Source organism: Acanthopagrus latus, chromosome 8 (assembly GCF_904848185.1).
Source record: "Acanthopagrus latus isolate v.2019 chromosome 8, fAcaLat1.1, whole genome shotgun sequence".
Lineage (NCBI taxonomy): Eukaryota > Metazoa > Chordata > Actinopteri > Spariformes > Sparidae > Acanthopagrus > Acanthopagrus latus.
Genome location: NC_051046.1, coordinates 27,715,717 through 27,736,562, shown reverse-complemented (window position 1 = coordinate 27,736,562; position 20,846 = coordinate 27,715,717). Strand labels below are relative to the sequence as shown.

The 20,846-nt window shown below is 41.0% G+C and overlaps 3 protein-coding genes across 5 annotated transcripts; 1 reads left to right on the top strand and 2 right to left on the bottom strand.

The window, feature by feature from the left end:
* Positions 1-131: 131 nt before the first annotated feature.
* On the bottom strand, positions 132-6,869 carry coq9 (coenzyme Q9 homolog (S. cerevisiae)). The gene is made up of 9 exons (XM_037106636.1): positions 6,716-6,869; positions 4,783-5,020; positions 3,794-3,929; positions 3,440-3,582; positions 3,257-3,341; positions 3,038-3,142; positions 1,619-1,774; positions 1,218-1,271; positions 132-651 (listed from the first exon to the last, which is right to left on the bottom strand). Exons 1-9 carry the CDS (start codon positions 6,771-6,773, stop codon positions 616-618), a joined length of 1,011 nt encoding a protein of 336 aa, XP_036962531.1. The 5' UTR covers positions 6,774-6,869; the 3' UTR covers positions 132-615.
* A 176-nt stretch (positions 6,870-7,045) lies between these two features.
* Positions 7,046-11,918, top strand: ciapin1 (cytokine induced apoptosis inhibitor 1). 3 transcript variants are annotated; one of them, XM_037106639.1, is made up of 9 exons: positions 7,046-7,201; positions 7,883-8,045; positions 8,266-8,409; positions 9,533-9,612; positions 9,892-10,060; positions 10,255-10,328; positions 10,977-11,098; positions 11,266-11,347; positions 11,457-11,918. In XM_037106639.1, the coding sequence occupies exons 2-9, from the start codon at positions 7,889-7,891 to the stop codon at positions 11,565-11,567; spliced, it is 939 nt and encodes a 312-aa protein (XP_036962534.1). In that variant the 5' UTR covers positions 7,046-7,201; positions 7,883-7,888; the 3' UTR covers positions 11,568-11,918. The 3 variants fall into 3 exon arrangements, with proteins under 3 accessions (XP_036962534.1, XP_036962532.1, XP_036962533.1); XM_037106637.1 differs by having other exon boundaries at positions 10,252-10,328; XM_037106638.1 differs by lacking the exon at positions 7,046-7,201 and adding an exon at positions 7,609-7,745 and having other exon boundaries at positions 10,252-10,328.
* Positions 11,919-12,402: 484 nt separating this feature from the next.
* prmt7 (protein arginine methyltransferase 7) lies at positions 12,403-20,790 on the bottom strand. Its single transcript, XM_037106635.1, has 17 exons — positions 20,547-20,790; positions 20,014-20,050; positions 19,303-19,452; positions 18,348-18,456; positions 18,066-18,178; positions 17,290-17,519; positions 17,017-17,197; positions 16,813-16,940; positions 15,634-15,772; positions 15,467-15,550; positions 15,336-15,383; positions 15,114-15,203; positions 14,677-14,838; positions 14,202-14,276; positions 13,803-13,963; positions 13,192-13,288; positions 12,403-13,095 (listed from the first exon to the last, which is right to left on the bottom strand). The coding sequence occupies exons 1-17, from the start codon at positions 20,639-20,641 to the stop codon at positions 12,937-12,939; spliced, it is 2,058 nt and encodes a 685-aa protein (XP_036962530.1). The 5' UTR covers positions 20,642-20,790; the 3' UTR covers positions 12,403-12,936.
* Between the last annotated feature and the right edge of the window lie 56 nt (positions 20,791-20,846).

Here is a 20,846-nt window from a genome sequence, read left to right as displayed (position 1 = left end):
GGTCAATGATGGCCGGGAGGTCTTTTTCAGAATAAAAGCGCTCATTGTTTTTTATGAGGGTTTTAATTGGTGTCAGTATAATTCACATACAAGATTTTATTTAGAGAGGATTTAATTTAATAAAATAACAATCCCAGTGAAAAAGCATTTATGCTTTATTGTCACAGTATCTTTTTCAATAACAGGTCAAATTTTTGAATGATAGAGCCCATCAACTCCCAAACTCGGCTAATTGAGTTCCCTGCCTGAGTTCAACCTTTATTGTAGATTAAGAATTTAATATTAACCAGATCACTGGAAAAAACAAAAATGTTAAATATACAATAATAATTACTTTATTGAAGTCAAACAACAAAGTTACAAATCTTTGTGTCCTTTTATACTGAGCAGGAGGATGACATATTGGACAGTGAAACAAAAGCCACTGGTCCTACAGGTGAACACAAAGAAAGACTCCTGGCCAGTGGCAAATAATGGTTTTCTCTTGCTGATGGAAGCCAAAATCCAATACTTTCAGATTCATACAGTAAATCAGAAATAAGAGCAAAAGAAAATTGATCTTCAGCTCATGACACAAGCCAGATGGTCAGTATCACTGTGAATGAGAGATGTTTTTCATCGCCTCTGGTTCAATCCTGTGAGGTTCTTCAGCTGTAAAACACAAGGCAACATAAGCAACATGCATCCAAATGACTTTTCATATTTTTTAGACAAACCATATTTTGCAAAGTGCAGAGCCCGTCATAAAAATGTAATGTATAACACTGTATACATTTATTGAAGGAATTCTACACATTATCCTTCATTTGAAATTCCAGAATCTGTGAATATGCAAATATTTTTTATTTAAAAATTTTAATTGCTTGACACCATATGGATAAAATCTTAGTGTCTGTGCACTGGAGGCATCAGGTCTCCTCATCAAACTTGTGTATCCTGAATATTAGACCAAGACAAAACTATTTGTAACGTCACAAATTATGCTCAGTGGGCACAGAAAAAAAAAAAAAAACGTTTTGAAGAATGAATGTGAAAACAGCCTTCTAGTGTCAAACTCGAATAGAAAAATCACAGTTTACACTGACAGGGGAATTTACCATTGTCGTAAGGAGAACCTTTATATTACCAGCACAGATAACTAAACGGCCTGTCTACATTAAAAAAATGGAGGGAGGGTAAGAAGGGTGCACATAAATGAACATGAGGGAAAGACTTACTGTAACAGCAGCTCCCATGAGCCCCTGCACCACTGCTTCACCAGTCGACTGCACCTACAGAACAAATAATGAAATAGGATTGACAGAATAGGTCAGATGGCATTTATATACAGGTTAACGTCTGAATCTGTTTCACTTTCTTCATTTTAAACTTGTTATACTGAACTTGTGTTTTATCAACATATCTTCATCTTTTAGGTGCAAATTTTCTTTTGCATTTAAGGATGACATTGTTTTAATCTGAGGTCAGTTATGTATTATTCCACTAATAGGTTAGTTAAGAAAACATAGAGAGGTGAGTATTCCTACAGAAGTATCAAAAGGAGTCTTAGAACCTCTCCTTCATGACTACACTTCAGCAGTTCACCCCTTTGTTCAGCTCTAGCTGTCGAACACTCTACCTGTTTAGCGGTGCCTGCCATGTTGACTACATCCTGAATGCGGTTGTCAAGGAAGTTCCAGGTGTCCTGGAAGTCCGGAGAAGAGTCCTGAAGCATTACAAGCTCTGTGGTGTTGTAGATGCCCGTCAGTGCCGCCCGTTTGGTGTACCAGTTCATCTATAATAGAAAAGTATAGCAATGGTTTGGTAGATTTTAGGATTTTAAATTTATACTTAACGTGCCTGGCAATAAAATGTAAACAAGTACCGTGTACAGAAGAATACACAACACAATGCAAAAAAATAGGAAAGAAAAAAAACTTCTCTCAGTTAATGTATTATCACATCATTTCTCAACTACTGCTACCTTAAATAATAACAAGCTGCAGCACAGTGGCCCGTGTTTACCTTTTCATTTTGCCATCTACTGCTTTCATAGTGCTCTGATGAAGGCTTGTTGACTTAGTGAATTGCGACTTAATGTATTAACTTCTACATGCACAATCCAGAGTTAGTTATGTTCTCTTACTCTTAGTTTTAAATAGCAATATTCATTAATCCACACAAGTTTGGCAAGTCTGTTATTATGTAATGTGTGTTAAGGGGTGCAATGAAAAGAGACAGAAATCGAAGAAAATTGTGACCATCTTTATATTACTTTTTCCTTCCTAAAATGAAAAAAAAAGTTCATTATTTTGATTATCATATGTTGATAATATAACAACCATTCTCATACTAAATTGGATGTTATATTGAATCTCTGACAGGCTGTTCAGAGCTGGTTTTACCATCTGTCCTGAATGAATCTATTAGAAGAGGACAGCTCTTGTCTGTCAGTTCACACCTGCGTCGTGAGTGACCAGCTGTGATCGGGTCACTCAGGGCAGATGATAACACCAGGTCTGACCAACAGCCACCATCACTAACATCCCTATCAGACAGTAAAGGAAGCCAGACCGGACTATGTTAAGGATAATCTATGATAAAGTGTCCCAACATAAGATTATGATATTATGAGAATCACTGAAAGTCCTTTATTTCTCAATATGAGGACATTTTGATGTGATTTATCAGGCTCAAACCATGGCAACCCACCAAGGAGTGCTGATAGTCATTAGTCGTTCTTTTAAACTTCTTGTGGTTTCAAGATCTGGTTTGACCCCTTAAATTCATCACTATATTTGCTCCTGATATAAACTGAGTATGGACTTACAACAACAATTCAACTTTACTACAGATATACATCTTTAAAGGGCACCTGCAATTTAAATCAGTAATGAGCCCTTTCTATGGATGTGGTGTTAGAAGGGACAGAGTCAGGTGTTGGTGGGCGAGTAACCTGGTAGGTGGCAGGCCTGATACTGTGAGGGCTGTGATGAAAGGGGGACAGGAAGGTATGAGCAGAAGAGGGCGGGGATCGAGGGTGATAAGATCCACTCACGTCTGTGGATCGGTCTCCAGCGTAGTACCACATGTCGTCCACCAAGGTGGAAAGGTGCTTCAGGCTGTCTGGGATATTGTGAGGAAGGAGAAGGATGCTCATCGCCTGAGAAGACAGACACACCGAGTCAGGGATCACATATCTTTTCGGCTTTTGAAAAAAAGAGATGACAAGACAGACACAGGAGTGTGTTCCTAGCGCTCATCATCCACACTATACCTGTGGCCATGTTTCAATGTAGGGGATGTACATCCTCAGTCTGATCTCTACAGCATCTCTTAGAAAGTCATCTGTCTTCTTTTTTCTGCAATACAGTTGTCAAATCAAAAAGCTGTCAATTACAACATTCCATTTAAAGAGAGAAGTGAAATTAGACAGCAGGTATGTGTATGTTATACATACTCAGCCTGACCCAGCTGGACCTGCTTATGTTGTTCAGCCAGGATCTCTGTCAGCTGTGAGTTGCACTGGGTAATGAAGTGGAGGACCAAGTCACCAGCTCCTTTATAGAACATGCCAGTGGAAGCAGAGGATAGGCCAAGCGTCTGGCACCAACACAACAATAACACAACACATTTAAATCAAGCTGAGTCAGACTGTACAATAATTTCAGTCATATGAGAAGCTAGCGGGAAAAAATATAAGACATGGTTTGGCCATCAAAGAATCTCAAAAAAAGAGAGAATGTATCGTTACATGCCTTGACTGTTAGCTGTGTTTGCCCAAAAGCTGTTCTAACTTTGAACTGCGGCTTACCTCAGCGCCGGCTGCAATGGCTTCCATTGACCAGCCATGCAGAGGGACGAACTCAAGAGCTGCTGTCAGAATTCGAGCCTGAAGCTGCTCCTCTGTCTCGTATTCCTCTCCCTGCTCTCCGCTCTGGTCCTGGTAACTTTCCACAGACAAAAATTAAAGTCATGTTTCAGCATACAAAATGCACAGAGAGAGAACATGACACAAGTAAAAAGTGTAATTTTGAGAAATGGCCAGAATTGGAGATAGCTTCAAAACTATATGCGGCAGCATAACCACTATATGCTGGCTACTATACTATTTGCTGTAGTTATCTTTGGATATGGTGACTAGCTGCTGTTAGTGAGCAGCTCAGTTAGCCATGGAGCTTAGTGGTCCCATTAGCTGAATAGAGGCTGCCTGGACCACAAACTCAGTTATAGTACAGAGGTGATTTACAGCAGCTCTAATCAGAACTATGATTCCAGGGATGAGAAGATTCCGCTGGCAGGGACAGAAGAGATATAGCAGCAGAGGAGAAAGACAGTCGGGCATCAGCAGCAAGCAAAAACCTAGTGCAGAGCCAGAATGACCCTGTAAATTGAAGAGCTGATTCGACCAAACTAGAAAGTTTATGCTGAGTTTGAATAAAGTATGTTTAGTTCACTTTTTGACTGAAGTCTGTGCATATCTTATGAATTCCCCCCTTTTAGGTAATAAGCAACAGGGAGTGACTGAACTTTAATACTCAGTAAGCAAGATGGTGAAAAAGTGACAAAACCTCCACCGTGGCTCGTTCACTTGTTGCAGAAGTAACTAGGAAGTCCCTTCAGTCTTATCAGCCCTCGCATAACATAATCACATGTGATATACAGCACAGGGGGGCAGCTGGATATTTCTTTGTACTCATACTAACATGAGTTTGTCATTTTGAGTCTTTGTACCTTTCGAGGCCCTGCAGGTCATTTCTATGTATTGTGTACTGTTTTCTGTGTGCTTTTGTATTGCCCAACCTGGTGTTTGGCCTGGAAGCCTCCTGCTCAGCTGCTGGGTCACATTTTGAGTCGTCCTGGGAAGCTGCTGCGTTGTCCTGTTCAGCAGGGGGAGCATGGTAGTGCTCATGGTAGGTTGTGGATGATGAGGAGGGAGTTTTGTCAGATTTAGATTCGTCCTGAAGCCTCAGTGCTGCACGGTGGAAGCCTCGTCTCAGGCTGCTGCACTGGGGGGTCGTTGGAGTGGGTGCAGCCACCACTGGAAGGAGAAATATGTTCATTAGTTTCTCTGGATTTGGTTGGAGGTAAACTAAGGAACTAATATTTATAATAAGACTCAAGCTCAACAAAACATGGACATCCATGGTACAAAATATCGGGACTTTGCACTTTGTTCATAGTGACTTGGAAATGACTCCTTGATGATGTCAGGGGCGTTCGATTGGATTTCAATCTTCTACAGAGACCAAAATCAAAATCCATGATGTCATTTTTAGGGAATCAAGTCAGTACCAGAGGCAGCACTGAACTTTCTGCATGTTTGACTGTGTCCTTTCTTTCTTTCTCCTTTTTTTTTTTTTTTTACCTTTCACTGTGTAAACATAAATAATTTTATCAAAACCTTCCAAGATTAGATAGGATTTCTTCTTCCAGGATGCGTTTAGCCTGTTGAGTTGTCACAAAATCTTAAATTCATTTTTGAATTCTCACTTTTTCATTGAGTTAGCAGCTGATGCAAGAATTATCAGTCGCACCTTGTGTGAACATGTTTGATTGTTGCCTTGGCCTCTTCTTGCACCACCTATAAAGCCATTAAGTGCTATCTTTTGTTCGTTTTGGTAAACAACAGCGACATAAATCAAGAGATTGAGATTCAACTTGTCTGTATAAATGACCGAGCGCCTCTTATGTTGTAATTACCTTGAAGAAGAGAGAACACCCAAACACTTAAAACTGCACGCAGGTTATGGGTCATAGCTCTCCTCCAGGCATAACAGACACAAGTTTTAGGCAGTATATGTAAAACTAGAAGAAGGCACAGATCCTGGTGTGCAAAGTGCCTATTCATACTACTTGATAGTGTCCCATGAGTATGTAGCATTTCAGTATGAGTAGCGATGGAGACTTAAATCCTTCAGAATAATGCAGACACTTGCAAAATATCACGTGTGTACACATTACAGTGGGATCTCCTCTCTGGTATTCAGTTATTTCTTATAACTCCTCAGGGTGCCAATAATATTGACCTGCACATTGTATGTTTACCATGTGACATGAGACCAGATTTAGTTTTCTGTCATCTGTTTTGCTTCCACTGCAAACCAAATAAACATGTTCATCAACTTTCAGGGGGAACATATTGAAAATATACAGTGCCAGTATTTGGTCACGACTGTACGAGATTATTCACCGTTTCTATAAGTGGGTTAAAATCGATTTCAGTAAAAGTGTTTATAATCCCTGAACAGTGAAAGATCCATGCTACAGTGAAATAAAGAAAGGGATGATGTATAGGTCCGCGTCCTTTATCAAAATCAGTCACTAGCTTCTTCTGATTCGGTGCCAATAACAACAATCTATGCTATATATAGTCAATTTAGAAAAAAACATAGCTAGCCTACTTGTGTAACCAGAGAGGAGACGCACCCCCACTGGCACAACTTGTTTACCATGTCATTTATGTTGAACTGTTGAGGTCTATAACACCGTGCACCACGTCAACCCACAATTATCCACCTAATTCCTTTATTTCAAAGCTACAGCACACATAATGTTGCCCCAGTTCTGTCCTCCATGGTCACCTTCTGTGACAAGTGACTTTGGCAGGTATAGTTAACGTCAACACAGCACAGGCTGGTTTTCACTTCATGCAACAATTAACATTAAGCAAATGACTTCCCAGGCTGTCCTTTCTTAGTCCCACAGCCTCAACAACGTAACAGTCCTGTCTTACCGCTGCTCAGCCCCCGAAGTGCCCTTCCAGCACGTAGACCTCTCAGCAGCGCCGCCATGTTCAGCAGCACTAGGAGGATTTTTTTTTTTTAGATAATCTTACGTCATTTTGCCGCGACTAGTAATCAAGTTAGCAAGAATAAGACAAAAACAAACCCACGATGGCACGTTTGGAACTTTCTTTCTATATGAGTAAATGGGAAAGAAACAACTTTGATAAATGGGATATGATTAGTTTACATTACTTTGTTATATCCATAAAATATACAAGCTGCTGTTTTTTACCGGATACCTTGAACACTGAAAATGTTAAAGCACATAAATAAGGATCTTATTTTGAAAATTCTGACCGGCAAACAGGTATCTTACCTTGTGTAACTTTACATTACACATCCGCCAAGAGGTGAACGGAGTACATTTGACTGAGCTAATCTTTCATTTAAATAACTTGACCACCAAAAGCTTTTGAGAACAACTATATAAAAACGTAAGTATAATTCTGTTAGTTTTTAGTCGTCTATTGGACTTTCCCGGTCTTAACAGCCTATATAAACTTGATAAGCACCGGCGTCTTCTGCGTCACGCCGTTTGCTGTATCTAAAGCTAGCCAGCGTTATTCCACCTGTGTCAACAAACAAGCTAATCCGCTAACGATTAGTTATTATGACTAAAACTGAAATAAATAATAATTTAATCACAGTATGTTAAAGTTATGCGAGAAACGTCTCGGTTTTAAAAAAAAAATGAATAGGCCGAAGCTTCCAGACCAGTCCTCTGTTCTCACATGTTAGTGTTTCTTTTTTGGAAATAATTTAACACTAGTAATTATTGCAGCGCGCGGTAACTATGCTCGGTTAGCTGCGCTATAGTGTCAAGGTCATTTTTGTCATTGGACTGACGTCTGTTTTCATGAGAGCGTTTTGAATCGTGGCTAAAACAGGCTGTCATGGTCATGGGTGTATAAAGAGAGCTTATTCATGTTCTTATAATACATATGGTCGTGGACGTATCCTCAAAGTGTCACTCATTTGGTCAGTTGTTTCATTCTGTTGGTCTGACTGGATCATGTCCAGTAATGACACGTGTCTTCGCTCTCAGATGATCCACAAACTGACTGAGAGGCTGTATGTTGTAAGTATAACTTCAAGTCTATTTATTCTTTGTCCAGGAATCCATGGCAGACCTTGGTGTCAAAGCAGGAGACAAGGTGCTGTTTGTTTGGGCTCAGCCCTCAGCACCAGCAGCCCTGAAACAGCGTGCAGAGGAACTGGCGGCCATTGTTGGTGAAGACGGCAGAGTGTCAATGGAGAACATGGAAAGATTATTGATGTGTGAGTGACTGATTTTTAAGTTATACTAGGCACTTGCTGTAAAAGACTGAGTCACAAAGTATACCCGCAGAAGAGCATTCTATCATCACCATTGTACAGTAATTGATGGGGTTTATGCTGTTGTCATAAATACGGTGCTGTCAGAAATGAGAAGTGTGTTCTGCAGAGAGTGCAGGAATTGAAAAGTCAGGAGTAAAGTGATCCTCTCTTCTCTCCTCAGCATCCCACTCAGCATCCACCTTTGACTGTGTGCTCTCTTGCCTTCTGGCTGACAGCTCCTCCGTCCACAGTTCAGAGACTCTCGCAGAGTTAGCCAGAGTGCTCAAACCAGGCGGGAAGCTGGTTTTGGATGAAGCAGTTACAGGTGAGAACGGAAAGCTTTGTTCTACATTTTGATGAAGGTTGTCAGTCATCCAGGTCATGGTAATTCTTAGTGCTGTATCAGAGACACCTGGACTTGATTAATTTTCTTGAAGACATTTCACCTCGCATCCAAGAGGTTTCTTGAGTTCTAACTAATCGGAGGGGAGTTGCAGGCTTTTAAATGCTGTGTGGGAATGCTCTGAGTTTTTAGGGCCACTTGTCATGTAGGTTGCTAGGACTAGGTGAGGCCAGGTGTGAATGGTTGTTAAGCTGTCTGAGAGAGAATAGTACTACATTATAGGTGGGTGATAGGTAATGTCGTAGGCCACCTCCTCTGTTCAAAGACAGTCGTCCCAGTTTGACATAGGTTGATTTTTTTACTCCATCTGTCTTTACTGGAGAATATGTTTACGTTGTTGTCCTGAAAGGAATGATTTTTCATCTTCAGATGTATGTGAAGAGCAGAGTCTTGACCTGAGGAGTTGTGTAACAGGGTGTCTGCAGGTTATTGAAATGTTTAAAAATGGCTTGAATTCAATTTTAAAAAATGATAATAATAAAAATTAGACCATGAAAGACATTAGATGGTCCTAAATATACATTTCTGAGGTCTTAAATGCCACACACCTTTTATATTATTGAATTTTTCTGTCTTAAACTTATTTACATTTAAGTGAGTCAAACTACTCTGCGTCCACATTTCTGATGTTACAAATCTTTAAATGTACTACTGTGCCCAACACTGTCTGTTTACTTCATACTTGCACTTACCTGTTGGCAAAACCATATTCCTATGTAAAAGTTACCTCTGCACAGGACCACATACAGTATTTACATACCATTATACTTAACCTGCAGTGCTCAAACAAGAAAAGACGATTTGTTAAAAACTGACACTCAAAAAGTACATTAAAAAATGTGACAGGGCTTTACGTTTAATTTGGCTGTAATCCCCTAAAAGTGTCTTTAGAATAACTAAAATTTGCATTGCTTATCTATAAATCTTTATATAATGTATCTTGCATTTCAAGTGTCTTTATTTACAAGTAGACCATGCTGCAGTGGTGAGGATGTGGCTCTTGTTGTGTCATGAAGTGTCTAATGTGTTCCTTTCTGTGCTCCAGGAGCTGAGACACAGAATGTAAGGACTGCTGAGAAGCTCATGTCAGCTCTGAAGTTATCAGGCTTTGTGTCAGTCCATGAGGTGAGTTGGTGTGTTCAGGCACAGAGCTCATAAAAACCTAAAACATGCCATTGTGTCTATGACTATGTGGAAAATTTTCTGCAATTACAGTTGCTCTGTGATCTATTGTTCTCTTGAGGGAGGTGTTGCAATTTACAAACCACAATGTCAAGGCCAGAATATGAGTAATGAAATCCAGTGGTCAACCGAATTCAAGAAATCTTGCATGAATATGGGTAAAGACCTGCATTAGGTTCATCCTTTTTGACCCTTTGGACACTGTTGCTTCTTCTCATCCAGGTCACTAAAACAGAACTGACTCCTGAGGCATTGAGCTCCCTCAGGACGACCACTGGTTACCAAGGAAACACGCTGTCGAGAGTTCGCATTTCTGCCTCCAAACCCAGCTTTGAGGTGGGATCATCCAGTCAGATTAAACTGTCATTTGGGAAGAAGACACCCAAGCCAGGTAGGTTTTTATTTAAAAAAATCTTCTGCACAGACAATAGCGTTGGCAATACTTTTCAACTGTATCGCCATAACATGTATCGCCACCGAGTTGCGTATTTGTATTTACTGATATAACGCATCAGCTGTTGTCATTTGTTTTGTTGTCAAAGTTGGGGTAAAGCTTACATTCGCTAACATCTTTGGTTTCAGCAGAGAAACCTGCTCTGGATCCCAACACGGTCAAAATGTGGACGCTGTCAGCCAATGACATGGATGATGACGATGTGGTGAGTTATAGATTTTGTTCCTTTGTGCGTCTCGATGTGGAAGCTTGTTAGTTTTAACTTATTGCCTGTTTTTTTTTTTTTTTTTTTTTAAAAGTAGTAATGTAATGTAGTCTGTAACATAATCCAAGTACCACAATTTTAAAGTGCTCTGATTTCTCTCCATTACTTTTTGATAACCTCAGTACCAAACATAGACGAATGAAATGAAGAGTGGTGAAAAGAAAAATAAATAAGATGGTTAATGCTTAATATTAATGAGTGTGTATTCTGTAAGATTACACTTGTATATTGAGTTTCACTCAGCACCAGACTGATGATGTGTGAGACTTGTGAAGCGTTGTCGTGTGTGTGCATGGTTACAGACGAGTATATTATTCTTTTAAAATAGTAGTCCTGTTAGTAATGCCATTTCGTAATGATCGTAATCTAATTACATTTTTTCCGCCTGTAGCTTTACCAGAATACTGCACGCTTTTTTGGAATCCTAGTTATGTAATCCTGTTATCCATTACTCCCCAAGCCTGCCTACCACCTCACATATTATGGTCATATATTTTAAGAGTCACATGGATATATTCCAGCATTTCTCTCTACACTGTGCTTCCAGCATTTACTTAGTCTTGCCCCCTTTGGTTCCCTTCTCTATAGGATCTGGTGGACTCTGATGCTCTGCTGGATGAAGAGGACTTGAAGAAACCAGACCCATCATCTCTTAAAGCGCCAAGCTGTGGAGAGGGAGCAGACAAGAAGAAGAAAGCCTGCAAGAACTGGTAAGGTTACCACACAAATATCTATAAATCATAGACAGAAATATGTTTTATTGATTGCAGCTGCAACAGAAAAAAATGTATTTATTTTACATTTATCTGCACTTTGGAGAAAATTTAAACATTACCTCTCACCATATGTTGTTTGTTGATGTTGTATGTTTGTGTAGCACATGTGGTCTTGCAGAGGAGTTGGAGCAGGAGAGTAAAGGAAAACAAACGACAAATATGCCAAAATCTGCCTGCGGAAGTGTGAGTATATTTTGATCAACTTCTAGCACGTTTTCTCATATTTTCTCTCCCATCATAGTAACCTGTTGAAAGTGTAAAGAAGTAATAGATTTAATTTTATTTGTGGCAGTGTTACCTGGGCGATGCATTCCGATGTGCCAGCTGTCCATACTTGGGCATGCCAGCGTTCAAACCGGGAGAGAAGATAGTGCTGGACAACAAGACATTGACAGATGCCTGAAACACTAGATTTCAAACATCATTCTGCCCATGAATCAAAATGTTACATTCCTTGTTTTTGCCCAGCCCGCAATGCACAATTCTTTCTGCAAAAGAGTTGAAAAGTTGAAAGCCATTTTTTCAGTGGCATCATTGCAAAAGTGATGGGGATGTCTGCCCAGTAAGATGTCCTGTGTGTGTGTGATGGATTCACAGTTTGAAATTACAGCAATCGTGTTGTTTATGACTTGGTGCCCTCATGTATTTACTATGGCTATAGCAAGTAATCTTCACTGATGTTTTGCTAATTAGTTTGGCAATGCAGCCATGACAATGAGCAAAAGTGAGATTTGAATGAAATTTTAAAAAAGTGCACTGATATTGCAAATTTCCTTCTGCTGTTGTTAATTATGAAAATGATGTAGGGATTCTAAGAAGTACTAAAAAGCACCAAAATGCCTTTGTTTTCTGTTTTTTTGAATTTGAAGTTCTATTTACACCTTTCTGCTGACATTGAGTATAAAGTAAAAACTATATAATGTTTGGCGCACAGTTTAAGCCCATGGGGATCCATAAAACAGCATACAATAGCCATAAGCCACACTTTGCTTGTAGCTATCACATTTAATTAACAGAATGTTCAAGTGGCTTATAGTCAATTGATGGTACAATCACACAGTTCGTATCAGCACATGACTCTCTCACTGCTGGGATAACAGCACCCCAAAAGACTGAGCACATCCAGTATCCAACATTGACAGATTTCAAGAGCTCAGCAGTAATGTCAGCGCTCTGCTCATCCCTATGATCTCACTTCTTCCATGGAAATGTGACAAGAAAGACACCAAACGCAGAACAACCAATATAAAACTTTATAAAACATTCCTGTAAGAAGACATTTGGCTTGGCTAGATGAGTGACCCATTAATTCACAAAACCTGTTGGTGGTCTCTGGTGCATGATGAGTTTGAGTTCATATTTTTGGCTGTGGTGACCCTAACAGGTTAGTTACTTACTTACGCACACACACACCATCTTGCATCCCAAATTGCTGCAAAGTTACTGAACATCCATCAGCCAGTCTGTGACACTGACCTTTGTGATGGATTTGGTTGGTTGATCATTTGTTTAAGTAATTGATAAATACTACACCAGAAGTATGGAGAGCCTATTATTATTATTATCATCATTGTGATTTTCACTGTTAAGCTTCTGAAATGTGGCTGACAAGTTTTATGTTCTACAGTCTTAAAACAAGGAATTCTGGTCAGAACTATAAAACTATATTGGCTGAACCACAGATGTTAAAAATGAATCCAAAATGCCTGAAATGCAAACAGTGACGTGAGGAAAGCATCAAGAGTCAGTTCTTCAGTCACATTCACTCCACGTCACTGAGACTCGATGCTGAAGTCCATCTTAATGTCTCCTGAACTGGGTTCAAAGGTGAAGTTGTAAGACACTGCAGCCCTGCCGTCACCTGAGCTCTCCCACGGTGACCTGAGAAAATACACTCCCTGTTTCCTGTGTCGACTCCACTCACACTCTCCCTGCAAGGAAGGCACAGCAAATCTGTCAGAATCTGCCATCAACTGAAGACTTCTTTAACACTGACAATACACTCTGGAGCAACTTGGCTGTGATACCTGCTCACTGATTGGCCCAATCAGACCTGCGCTGACAGTGATGTCATCAGTTAGATGATATTCCATCCACAACGCAACACCATGGCAACGACCAATCCTGAAACAGACATTCAAACATGTTAGCAATACTGCATAGAGAACATATAGAGGTACAGTACAAGCCCTCCTTACACACTGTCCCTCTGTGGAGGTGTATTTCTAAGGTGAGCAAACACTAAACGAGGGAGCTAGCTGGTGCTGTCACCATCTAATCTCTCACAAAGAAAGAGAATACGGCTGTTCACATTTCAAAATACTTGAATGTGCTTTCTTGTCACACAGTCACCCCGTTGAGGAAGAGATTCCTTCATGTGTGCACTGAAACAAAGCAATGGTCAGATTCTAGGCATGCTTGTTAGCAAATACTAGTGTTAGCCAAGAAAAGGCCTGCAAAGTCTGAACACATTCAACCCAGTACCACAAAGCAATTATTTAGCCGCAAGCTATCCAATCTGACCATGCTACATTATCTGCTTGTAAAGTTATGTATACCTAAAAAAAATTACTTTTTTTTTTGTTAATGTGGTTCCATGGACCATAATATGGCTTATCTCATAGTGAAAATGCAGTACCTTAAGAAAGGCAGGGAGCCCTGGCTGATGATTGGCTCCTGAGGGACACACTGTGTGAAGTCAAAGGTCATGACAGCTGTGGATTGGGTCAGAGCTCGGCACGGGTACTCCCAGAGAGGGTGTGGCTCCGCCTCACGGGACTCACGGAAATCCAGAGATTGCTGAAGGGACAGATGTAGTAATAATAATTATTTAACGTCATTTTGGAAACACAGGGGAACAAATAACACTTAAATATGTAAACAGTGAATGTAGCTGATGTTCGGTTGAATTTCTTGTATGGTTTCTGGTTTCTGATGAGGACAATTCCTGTCCATTATGGAAATATCATACAGTCTGGAGACTACTCCGGAAGTAAGAACTGATGGCTAAAAGAAATGAAGACACATTCATTTTTACCTGGACCATTTCATCCATGGGTGAAACATCAAAGCCCTCACAGGTTCCACATGGTGCTCGTATCCTCCACAAATCCTAATAATCACAAGAAAAGCATTCAATAATAGTAACTGTAGCTAATAACCATACACCATTATATTATTTTAAATGTAAATCTAGCCATTCTGAACTTTGCATTCAAGCTGCTGTAAGTGTTAAACATCTCTTTATTCCAACAGTAGTCACTGTTGAGTTGAGAGTGTTTGGTCAGTAACTCATGTCTCTCCTCCCCATGAAAGGACATCTTGTGGTATCCCCAGCCCACTTTATCCAATCAGGACTGAACTCAATAAAGAGGCGGTCCAGTCTGCTCACAAAGAGACTTTATACATCTGGCCAACACAAAACTAAAAATCAATACTTGTGAAATACGACAAAAAACAAGACATAAAACACATAAGACATAAAATCTATATGCAACAAATATTTGTCTCACCTGGAACTCTACGGCCATCATGTGAAGTGTGGCAGAGGAGGGCAGGATGGTGGCGTTCCGCCGGAGAAGGCTCGCCAGGGCGGTCCGACAGTACCAGAAGAACAGGGAGTGCCAGGGCAGGAGGCTGGTGCTGAAGTACGGTTCACCCATCAGGACAGAGATCTGGAAGAAATATGTTTTACACTCTCCACTGACATCCATGTATCTGACCTTCAGTTAGATTACCAAACTGCACACATTACATTTGGGAGGGACTTTTGCCCAGATTTCATCATTTAATGTTTGACTCAATTTAACAATGCATCAATCATGCATGTGTTAACTGTCTAAAATAAGTGTTGATCAATTGTTACTGGAGGCCATGGCATTTCAAACTTTTCCACAGAGTCACCATGGCAGACAGCAATGCACATCTCTCAAGTCTTGTTCCAAAGTACCTGTTCTGCTCCTAGATCATTACTGGTCAGCTGTTCAGGCCTGATCTCCAGCAGCTGAACACCTCCTTTCATTGAGTTGGCTTCCAACACCTGCGGGAAAAAAGTGCAGCATCAGCATCTGTTTAACTGCCAAAGTTCGGAGTTTTTGTGTTTATAAAGTATATAAGATCATCTGATGGTTCTCAGAGATGAGATAGTACAATAAAAAAAGTTCTCATTCACCTGCTCAATAACCTGCTTTGACATTCGGGAACTTTCAACACTGAAGACCTAAGCAGCAGCCAAGAAAATAAAGAAACAAGTCAATAACACTGTTGTAATTTGGTTTGTCAAAAGAAAATTAGTCACATTACCTTTTTGGCTCCAAGCATGTGAGCAAACACAGGAAGCAGACTTCCATCACTGATACCAAGACACACACTGTCCTCCCTCAGAACCTGGAGTTAACACAGCAGGTGATCAGAGAACAATCATATCATTAATACACTGACAGGTCTGACTCTGGTCTGCCATCACTTACACTGCGCAGTGCGCTGACATAGCTCTCTGTACGCCTTCGGTCGTTGAGTTCACCAAAGCGCGGCCGAGTCCAAACGAGGTGAGCCTGGCAGGTACAACATGGCCGAGAGGGAGAAGCAACAGTCTGCGGGTCCTGTTGGCTGAGGACATTAACATGCAGACCATTTAGTCCAGTTAGACTAAATGATAATGATATCTCATATTTCAGACATCTACAAAGACAGCTTTGATGCACATTCATGTTTCTAGAGGGATAAGCCCTCAAGGTGAAAATCCAGTTTTAAGTGTTGAGTAGAAAAATGTGTGCCTTTGTGATTTGCTAAGTGATTTCCAGAATTAAATGAGGCACGTAGTTCCTATCAGTCCAAATACACTTTAAAAACAGCAAAATGTAAAAAATGCTGTTCCTTCTGTCAGTTACATACATATGTTTGGATGTAGTGAACCACTGAAGAGCTAATAATATAGCATAATGCCTGGAACAGACAACACATTATCTTTCTGTATGACAGTCATACATTCTGGCCTTGACTTGGAACATGGACATAGCAGCCCACATGTTGGGCATGACAGTACTAATTTTAATTCCTGATCAGGTCATTCCATCATGTAGTCTGATCCCACAGTTACACTGCTACATAAGTCTGAGTCATCTGTTAAAAGATTCAAAATAAACGGACATGGGTTTGAATATTTTAAGCTAATTAATAACTGCAGAAATGAAAAGGATGACCATACTAAAGCTACTACAATTAACTTTTTGTTTGGGTTGATTCTGCCAGCTTGCACTTTGCTTATGTAGGTCATATAGGCTTCAATGTTCAATTAATACTGTTTATAACTACTAATACTTTCCTTGAAATCCTTTTAAGCAGTCACAAGGAAGAACATGTGATTCCACTAAAAGCTCCACCACAGCAGCTAAATTGACCTCATGGTTAGATTGTTTTGATTGATCTTCTTGGTCCTGTGAGTTGCTACTGAGCAGCACTTCAAACTGTGCCACACGGATTTGCATTCCCATTACCAGTTCAAGCAGTCAGTGCTGAGCTGCACCTGTCATATTGTGGTTAGCAAACAAGTGTTTGTGTTTATGTTCAGTGCTGCTGGAGACACAGATCTTAGCAGCACTTCTAAAGTTAGACAGACAATATACAGAGTTCTGTCTGTGAGTTGTTACCTGTCAGACTGCAGACTGTACCACAGACTGTAGTCATCATGGCAGACAGTCAGACTCAGCTCCTCTCCTTCTGTCACCCTCCTCTCCGCAGACAGAAAGTACACACTTTGCATCCAGTGGTCCCGCCACTGAAACACACCACAGTGATGAGCAGGAGGTGATGGGAGCCTGACTGATATCAGATTATTGTGGCCTGTAACTCACCGGGGCCATCTTTGACTGTGGGTATGTCCAGCTGGGAGCCATGGTGCACACAATGCTTCCGCCGGGATCCATGTCGATGTCCCACCAGGACAGGACCACCTGGGCCCGACCGCCTGACTGAGCCACAAACTGGGAGGAGTGGGACTTGAACACGCTGCTAACTGGCTTACTGAAATCCACACTGAGAGGGAAGGAGTGAGGAGGGGGGACAGCAAGATGTGAAACACTGATTCTTAGAGAAAACAGTAAGTAGGAGAGGTCTCACTTTGATACCTGAACATGGTGCAGAGGGGACCCAGCGGGGTGAAGCTGTGAGGAGACACCTGGCTCAGCTGGATGTCACACACTGAATGAGCTCCGGCACAGCGGCCCACGTCGGGCGGTGGGAGCAGACGAGCGCCTTCCACATCCATCGGCTGCAGCTGACCCCAGCTCCACAGTAGCTCCGACTCCACCAGCTGGGCGTAGACGGTGGCCCGGTGAGGAACCGCCTCACAACCCCTCTATAGGGTGGAGGGACACAAGGAGACAGAGCTGAACCCCAACGGAGACTGCACACTTCATCCAAACTGTCTGTACTGTATTCAGTGATCCCACAACATCTACATCACAGACTTTTCAAGGACTATCCATGTACAATTCCCTTGAACTTAGGGACCCAAGACAGCATAGTTTGAAACATGGATCAAGGTTAATTACTTTTACAACACAGATGTTTTCTTTGTGAGAACCAACAGACTTTACAGAAGCTCACAGGTATCAATTTAAAAAATATCAAAAGAACTTTGATTTCTGTTCTTACACAAAATATATTAATTCAATCACTTTCGATGGCCCCTGACTATTCAGTATTCATGCCCACTGTCAGCAACATTTTAAGGCCTTGACTTTTTACCTAAAATTCTAAAACTTTAAAGGATTTCAAGTACCATTGGGAACCCAGTCAGACTGTTCAAAACTTATTCTAAAATGTTCCTGACAGTTGAAACACATACAGATTAATGTCACTTCATGCATCATGTGAACACATTCAGCAAACACACACATACCTGGACCAGATTTTGGTGAGCATGTTCATAGCTGGGCAAGGCTCCTTCACCGATCAGCTCAGTGTCAAACAGTTCTGTGATCAGCACATTGGCCTTCATCTGCATATCCCCCTCTGTAGTGAATCACACAGCTCATCAACACAAGCATACCAACTACAAATATCATGCGTTAGTCTGCAGACCGCTTACAGGACAAAAATTCCAGTGAATCCCATTTTTTTTTTTCAATTTTACTCAAATAGTGCAGCTGTGTTGTGCTGTTTGTGCGACGCTCTCTCTGACCTGGCCCCACGGTGACATCGGTGGAGTGTTTGTTAATAATCTTGATCTTTTCAGAGAAGCCATTCTTCCTCACAATGCACTGTGCTGCCTCAGCCATGGGCTTAAAAACCTGCAGACACAACAGAGACAGAGACAATTGTTTAAAGTTTTGATAAAGCGAATGTGGTTATCAAACACTTGTAACACAGAAATATAATGGGAGGCTATTTTACAGTTTAACAATACATTTTATTGCCTAGTTTGCTTTGCAAACTTCACTTGGTATTTCATAATCATAAATTATCATTCTTTTGCAATACAATCTTTAGAAAATTATTTTTCATATCGGTACATACCGACAAACATTTACCACAGTACGATCTATCTGTGACAGGCTAATATCAGCCAATAACATCGGCCAAACAATATATCAGTCGGGCTCTATCCTATATTTCAGACAGTAAAGTCTGTTAGCACTAAAATGATTCTTTGATGAACTGATAAACAGCAGACAGAAAAGATTTAATGATTTGACTAACAACATTAACAACATTTAGAGAACTAATAATTTGACAAGCGAAAATCCAATCATTTCACATTCAACATTTTAGCAAAGTTAGCATGCATGCAAAAATGTTGTCGCAAATCAACTAAAGAGTAACGTAACACCATCTGAAAATCTCATCATGTGGACCTACAGTGATTCATCTTCTCACCTTGCTGCAGTGATGTACAGGTAAACATCAGCAGCCCGTGACATCACTGTTGGGTGTGGTTACAGGTGCAATAGACAGACATGAAACAGGTCTGAAACTTTCAACCAGAGAGTTAAATAGATCACTTCCTTCCAGCCTGCTGTTAAGTTACTCTTAAGCTCGTCTCTGGTTTTTAGCAGATACTACACAGTGAAAAGATGTGAACATATTGCCCCCTGTGTGCAGCCCTCATCCAGTAAACAGAGGAAGAGCATCTCTACCTCCACTGCATAGCAGAAGTCAGCTCCAGCGGTGACAGCCATCATGGACAGGAGGCCTGTTCCCGTCCCAATGTCCAGGACGATGACCTTCTCACCTCGAGCCTTTACTCTGGCTACAGCTGCCCGGATGCCCTGGTAGTACTTCTCATTCTGGAGGCGGAGAATACATGAGCTGTGTCAGTGCTGGAGAGGAGCAAGATGCTGTAATGTACTGAAATCATTTTGGTGCCTATCGGTGTTGTCTCTTTTGGATTTCAGTTGACGATCCCAAAGAGACATTAATGAAAGGTTTACAAATTGTAAGCGCACTTCAGTGCACCCTGTAAACTCAGAAAACTACACTGGAATGACCATCTTTCTCTCATTTTCCTTTGTTGAAATACAAATGCCTGTGGTTAAGATTTTAACCACAAAAAAACACTTACTTCGATTCTTAGTGTAAACATTCATATTTTTAATACTGCATCTGTTTAGAGGAAACCTTGTACAATTTACAGCATCACTTCTCTCAGAGTCTATTTGACACCCAAGCAGAACTGGCACTGTAACTCAATCAAATTGATTCAGGAAACTCAGCGGCACCACCCAGCTCTCCTACATCCTGAGGGCTTCCCACCACGCAACAGTCTCACAGAGATAATAACTGAAATTTCTCATCAGAAACATGCTTTCAAATCACTATCAGACTGTTCATGGAGGTTGAACGCTTACCCTGTCGTGGTCATGCAGCATATCTGCATAACAGGACCTGAAAGACAGACAGAAATGCTTAACTGATCAACAGGACAGCAGGTTCAGTTGGACAGCAGTTGGTATACCTCTCAGAGATGTTTGTTAGAAAAGACTGTCACCTGTTTTAACTCAAACCATCCTTGATGCAGAGCAGACATTACTGTACATGTACATGAGAACACACACACACACACACACACACACACACACACACACACAGCAACAACATTCATGAACGTATGACAGACAGCGTACAACGTTCTTGGAATAACTTTAATTCAAAAATGTCAAAATAAAGTTTGCTCGCTTGTTGCCAAACGCAAACACTCATGGGAAACTAACCGAAGACTTTGAAAATGATTTCTAAGCTCCACTACTAGCTTCAGCAGCAGAAAGCGACGTTTGTAACTGTCTGGGGAAATTCCTCTCGTTATTATTTTCAGTCATAATGAATGTCGCTTTACAAAAGCGTGCAGCCTCTCTCCACGCCGTGATGCTAAGCTCGGAGCTACCTGGCTATCTCCTGGTGGTAGTCGTACTCCTCACTCTCCTCCACCCAGTCCAACGCTCCCGTCGTCGGGTTGGCTCGCCCACAGAAGGTCTTCATCTCTGCCACGGCTGTTCCAACACTCCGCTGAGACGTGCGGCTAAACACACGCTGTTTTTAACGGCGTATTCTACACAAACCTCGAAGTAAAATGTGTCAGTGGGCCAGCGTTGCGTCTACAGAGGCGGCCATCTTTCTCATGACGTCACACGCTCTTTGGGTCACATGACTAGCTTTTTAAATCTTTGGCATTTCAGTGACACCA